Consider the following 6,601-nt stretch of genomic DNA (forward strand, 5'->3'; position numbering starts at 1 on the left):
GAGGCCACCTGGTCTACATAGTGAGTTACAAGCTGGTCAGGGATTAACAGTGAGACTCTTTCAATGGAAAGAAAAGATAAATTGAGATATCAGCTTAATAATATCTTATAGCATACATGATAACAAATGAGTTAACACATGCCAAGTGTGTAGCCAAGTAGCCAGCAAATGGCTTCAATCGATGTGCACATTATTATTAATGTAAATATCAGGCACGAAGATATTGAGATAGATGCATACAGAGTTTAAGTAGCAAACACAGAGCCAAAGTGTTTCTAAAGACTAATTTATGATCAACACATGGTTAAGAATGCTGGATTAATAAAGTAATTAAAAAACCTTGAATTTCCAACATGACCATCGAATGTTGAATTATTGAACAGTTGCATAGCGGATGGAGCCATGAAAACGCACTCCATTTTTGGGGCCTAAAGGAAGTAGCAATCCTAAAAGCATATCGTATGCCTGATAAACTATGTGTGTGGTACTCATCAGATGTGCTATAGCTACTGTTGAGATCAGTTACGTGGATATTCAGGTGTGCTTCTGTTTCAAATGTCCTCTCTTCAATGGGACGCCGCCTCCTCCTAGTTAGCATGGGCTGGCTGCACTGAGTCCTAGTAGCTGGGCTCTTTCTGGCTAGGGACTCAGAACTTCTCTAGATCAGAATGAGAGCTTTGGTTACCTCTCTGCTCCTCTTCTGCAAGCCCCCATTTTTCTTTTTCCCCTCCCACTTAGATGTGGGTTTCTGCACGCATTCTTTGTATGCTCGTGAGTGGGCAGGCATGTGCAGGCCTGACATTGATGTCAGGGATCGTCCTCAATTTCTCTTCCACCTTTTCACTGAGGCAGAGTCTCAAACCCAGAGCTCTCTAAAGTGACCTGGCTTGCTATCCACCTCGCTCTGGGGATCCCGTCTCTGCCTTCCCAGGCCACCATGCCCTCTGGCATTTGTTTGGGTTCTAAAGATCTGAACTCCTGTTCTCACCCTTGCTCGGGTGAGCACTTTAACCACTGAGCCATCCCGGCTGCCCCAGCTCCTATTCTTAACCCCAACTTTTCATCTCAGAAATTCAGCTTTGATCCTTCCCACTTCCTTCCGATGGTTACTTTAACCGAAGTGAGTCAGGGTTTACTGAAAAAGTGACCTCAGCCTGTCAGATCCCACCCACCTTGTCCCAGGGCTGCCTGGCTGGCACGTGTGTGTGTGTGTGTGTGTGTGTGTGTGTGTGTGTGGTGTCAGGGTTACTCAGCCCATTATTTCTCCCCTTACCCTCCAAGTCACGAGACATTCAATAGGGCTTCCCCAGTCATGGTCCAGTCCGTTTGTTCTCCCCTCCCCCGTACCTCCGCCCCCAGAAGTCTGTCTAACATCTCCCTGGTGGCTTAGGGAGGGGGAAGAAAGAGTGACTGGTTGAATCCTTTGGGAACCTATTGAGTAGGTCAATTTACCTGTATTCTAATCTTTTGACTATATTCTACTCTCTTGCCTCTGACCTCAGCCCGAAGAAGAATCCTTGTTCTTGGACAGCTGAGGTAAGAGGAGCTGAGTTCAAAGCCACCCTGAATTTTAGTTGAGACCTTGTCTTGAAGCATCAAGGGTCTGGAGATTGAGTTCAGCCGCAGACATTTGCTTAGCATGCGATGGGCCTCAGATTTAGGTCACCAGCACTATGGGAGGCGGCCTCGGCAAGGGTTTTAAAATTGTGATTGCCAGTAGTAACCAAAGCTGTGGAGAGGGACTATCTTCCAGTTCCAGGAGCTAGCTATGACTTTCTGTTAGTCCCCAGAGTGCCCCCAGACAAATCTAAATTCACCTCGCCCCAGGATCTCTGGAGCTTGAAGGAATACACACATTGCGCCTCTCTTGCTTAGCATTGGGTTTGCGTGTGCAGAATCCCTTCCCCCAGCTTGGGAAGCTGGCATGCCCTTTAAGGGGTCCAGGGTGTATCTTAAAGGATTGAGCTTGAAGATCTCAGTGCCTTATGCTCAAGCTTTGAAAGTGAAGTGAGATTTTCCTCTGATGGAATCTGCGCTCCACCCCTTCCTGGAGAGGTTGCCGGCATCCTTCCTTTGGAATAAAAGATTTCTTCACCCCTCCACCCCTCTGGAGCTTCGAGGGAAACTTCTTTTAATCAGACAGGACTCAGTAGACAGCGCAACATGATGTGACTAAGATCCATTTATTTAAAATTAGAATCTGCTATAAAAACAGACAAACGGTACACCATTCCCAGAGGAATTGAATTATTTCTAGTTAACAATGAGTTCTATTAGAACTAATTTTAGGCGGTTATAAATAAGCTGGCCACAGCTTTCAAGAATGAAATGGTTGGAGAATGAGGTCAGGGGATTCCCTCTGAGCTCTTGGAAGGGTAACCATCAAAGGGGTCCCTAGTTTCTTTTCCTAAGTCCTGTAAGAGTCTTCATGACTCCTGCAGGAGCCCTGAACTCAGTAAGAAACTAGAGGGTATCACAGCAAATAATGCCAGCGGCTATAAAGTGTGGCCAGTCCTAGAACGGAAGCTTCCGTTGGCTTCCCAAAGAAGACCCCCCCCCCTCTTTATATAACATACTTTCCCTTAGAACACTCAAGTACTACAAAGTGCCCCTGTGGAAACAGCTTAAACATAGGTAAAAATAATAAATATTTTGCAATTTATAATTATAATATTTGGCTTCTTTCTAAATAGTTCACAGAGAAGCTCACGGTGAATAAATAGAATGGGAGCTGAGGTATCAGAGGTAGTAAATACTTTGGAGAGAGGTACAATGAGGTTTTCCAAGGAGTTGTGTCTGCTGGCTAAGATCTAGAGAGCTCTGTTTCAGCCCTGGTAGCCCGTAGACTCAGCACACATGTTCTGGTGTTTTAGCTTTTCATCTTGATGGTCATGTATGCTTCTATGCAGTTGATGAAGATGTCAAATTCATTCATGGCCTTGTAGACACCTTTCTCTTGGAGCTGCATAGGGAGAGAAAACACCTGGTGAAGACTTAGTGGAGGGCTGAGGAGAACCTTGCACTCGGCTGGGCAGGACCCTGAACACAGAAGGCTCCCTGCTCTCTTGTGTTGGAACCTGAAGGACCTTGGGGACTCAAGGATTTGTCCTGCTGCCTTGGGACTGGGCTGTGCCTTCCCCTGCACTGTCTCCCAGCCAGTAGTCAGGCAAAGTTGTTAGAGGAAGCAGTTTGGGAGCAGGATAGTTTCAGAGAAAGACAAGGAATTTTTTTTTTTTTTAAAATGCTTTGGGCTTTTAGGCCTACTGTCAAGGGATTCATGCCACTGATGTTGGAACCCTGCCAGGTGCCTCTGCTTAGCCCACGAAGATGATGTAGGCCACACGGCTTCTGGGAAGTCGGGTTTAATGGGTTCACAGGCGGTTGGAAGTGTGAAACCTCATTTTGTTCACCAGATGGAAAGTGCACAGGGACAAATGAGAATTCTGCTTCCTGCTCATTCTGATTTTTGGGGCGTTCAGCCTGAGCCCCAGAGATGTGCCTGTGTGCATTAATTCATGTCTGCTTTCTGCACTTGTGGGTTCCGCCCATTTCCCAACAAGGTACTTTCTGTACTTTCTGTTTCCTTTGTCACTCTCCCCAGCACCTAGGGCTCCGTGCTCATAGGTTGTCTGGTCAGTCTAAGCTGAGAGCCTGCAAGGGGGAGGCAGTCATTTAGAAACTGCTAGAGACGCTTTGCAGAAAACAAATGTGACCGAGGTGGTGGTTCCTAACTGGCAGAGGAGGTCACACGATTTGCTGGGTTCCCACACTCCAGGTGCAGATTTCGGTCCCTCCCCGCTTCTGCCCTTTGGTGAGTGGACAGGGGTCACGTTGCACACACCCTCTTTGCAACTCCACCCCCCCAAGCTTACCTTATTAAAATCATTCTTCACCTGTTCCACAGCCTTGCTTTTGTTTTCACAGGGGAGAAATCGATGCTGTAGAAGAAAAAGAGTGTGTTAATCATTCTAGTTCCAATGTCCATGGCTTTGGGGGGCGGGGGACAACCTTGTTGTGTGATGAAGGGGCCAGATTCATCTCTCAGCTGCCAGGGAGAACTGAGCCCTGTTTGGTCCTTATCTATCACACTAGAGGCAGAGGAGAACAGCCCAGGAAGATGCAATGTATGTCTTTGGAATCACTAAGATGTTTGCAAAGCATGGATCTGAGCTCAGGTCTTTGTCTCTCAAAACCCCAAAACATCTATCGTGTTTCACAGGCCTCTTCTTGTCTACCTCCAATCTCAACTGCCATGTGCTATAGGTATCTGAGAGTGGAGATAAAGTCTCAGCTACTGGGGCCAAATCCTCGGCTTAGAACTATTGCACAAATAGACTCAGACTGCTTTCCCATTGTCAGTGAGAGAAGAAAGCAGCCCACCAGCAGCCAAGGCATCACTTCAGTCAGGGATAGAGATGCTCTGGGTCTATTAGTCATGGATCCTGGTTTAGGGACAGTGGAGCCTCTGGCCCTTGGGAAATGCCAGGGAGAGTCCTGTCAACCCAGTGTGTTGCTGAATTTGCTTTCCAAAAGAAGAGAGGAAGAGGTGATTGTCTTCTTCTGCTTGGGAGCCTTAGTTGCCAGCCTGGGGCTCAAGTCCAAGAGATGAGGGAGCTGTAACTGAAGCCCTGGCCTTCCCATGAAGAGAGAGAGAGGAGTAGCTAATAGCCCACAATGACTCACAAATAACAGGAAGGCTGTACGCAAATCTTCACGTGTGAGCGCCTCAAGGCCACCCCCACTCTTGCTCAGAGACAGACTAGCCCAGAGCTCTGACTAGAGGCGCCTGTGTCGGTTTACCTAGTCCCCAGCCGAGTCTGTGTGTGGCCTGACTGAGCTGTGGAAGGTTGTGTTTGTGGGGTGGCTGCAAGGGAAAGGACTGGTCTGCTACTCACACAGCGCTGCAGCTGCCTCCTGAGGGTCTTCAGCTTCTCTCCCAGGGAGTTCAAATGCTCCTTGATTTCTGGGCCATGGTTCTCTGCCTGGGGCATCACCTCTACCAGGTAAAACTGGATCATTTCTGACAAGGTTTGGCAACCCAAGTAACCCTAGAGGCAGGAATCAAAGGTTGGGGCTTACTGAAATGATGGCCTTGTTGCAACTAAACTTGATGGACAGTTTTGTCCCTAGGGAACTCTCCCCGCTGCACCCCTCTCTCTCTCTAGTTACATTCCCTCCCTTTACCACAGAATGAGGTCTCCATAACCCTTGACTGCCGGCAATATGCTGACTTAAGGGCTTCCCACTTCTCCTTTCGAAAGCTCCGGCCTCAGACCCAGCTCCCGCTGTCTCAAAACAGCGCCTCCCTTCCCTAACCACGCCATTGCTTCCCAGCACCCACGCAACTCATACCTTAAAGTCCTGCAGTAAGGAATCGGTGAGCAGTATGTTGTCCAGCTGGTCCTTCTTTTGCTGCAAGAATAGAAGGAGCGTGAATGCAAGGGCTAAGGCGAACACCTGACATGCATGGCCTCCATTAGTAGAGGTTTGAATTAGTAATCCATGTAGCCCTGGCAAATATTGAAAGGGGAGTTGTAAAAGCAGGATTTGATGGTGCTAGAGCCTGGAGTCAAATCAAAGTCCTCCCTCTTAGGACTGCATGATTTAAAAGACTTAGACAGGGAGAAGTCTGACCCAGGCCTGCTCTTCTTCAGAGGAGCCACATCAGGTTCCAGGAGCACCTGTGGAACCCTTCCTTTCTGGAGTCCCTTATGGAGAGAGAGTCTCTTAGCTGCGTGCCTCTGCCTTCTCTGGAAGAGGAATCCTCCTATAATGCAAGTTCTCCATGCCTGGTGCTGTCCCAGATCTGAAGACTAAGCAGAGGCAGCATGTGCTTCCGACCACGGACTTTTGTCCCAGTCAACAAAATATGAAGCTTCCTTGGAAATTCATCAGAAAGTTCTTAGGCATGGGAGAGACATGCATTTGCCTTCTCGGTGGCTTTTTCTGTGTGCCTGGGTTTAGTTTAATCCATAACCCACGGCTTAGCCTCGGACTCTCTGGGTCTAAGTCTAAGGGGGAATAGATGTTGGGGCTAGAGGGGGAGCAGGAGGTGGGAGCGGGAAGAGGAGGAGCAGGCAGATTTCTAACAGTTCCATCGGAATGTGTACTTCAGGCCATCCCAGGAAGAAAGGCCAGGCATTATACTCACAAAGAAAGTCTTCACCTGGCTGAAGGCTGTTCGCAGCTCTCGGAGCATGTGGGTCTGACTGACGGGGAAGTGGGTGCAGTTATTCCCATCCCGGGTGTGCTGGCCTCTGCTGGCCCCCATTCCAGCCAGTAAGAGCAGGCAGCAGAGCAGGGCTGAGCCAGGCATGGTGCAACTCTGTCTTCTGCAAGGCTGCCTTGCGGCTCTGGTACTGCAAGAGCAAGCCCCTAAAGTGTCCCCTTCTACTCCCGTGTCCCTCTTTTATACTGAAGGTCAGGGGCCTCTCCATTTAGAAATTTCCTGGCAAAGATTATTCAAGCTCCTCCTCCCTTTTCTAAATCATGCAGTTATCAAGCTCCTCCTCCCTCTTCTAGGCCATGCAATTAATTTTTTTCTTTTTTTTTTTTTTTTAAAATTTCTGCATTGTAAGCAAAAGAACTGTTAAATGAACTT

At 48.2% G+C, this 6,601-nt stretch overlaps 1 protein-coding gene across 1 annotated transcript; it reads right to left on the reverse strand.

Annotated features, from left to right (window-relative positions):
• Window positions 1-2,869: 2,869 nt before the first annotated feature.
• On the reverse strand, window positions 2,870-6,316 carry Il10 (interleukin 10). Its single transcript, XM_057770794.1, has 5 exons — window positions 6,152-6,316; window positions 5,353-5,412; window positions 4,896-5,048; window positions 3,873-3,938; window positions 2,870-2,962 (listed from the first exon to the last, which is right to left on the reverse strand). Exons 1-5 carry the CDS (start codon window positions 6,314-6,316, stop codon window positions 2,870-2,872), a joined length of 537 nt encoding a protein of 178 aa, XP_057626777.1.
• Window positions 6,317-6,601: the final 285 nt, after the last annotated feature.

The sequence above is a fragment of the Chionomys nivalis genome, chromosome 5 (genome assembly GCF_950005125.1).
Source record: "Chionomys nivalis chromosome 5, mChiNiv1.1, whole genome shotgun sequence".
Taxonomy (NCBI): domain Eukaryota; kingdom Metazoa; phylum Chordata; class Mammalia; order Rodentia; family Cricetidae; genus Chionomys; species Chionomys nivalis.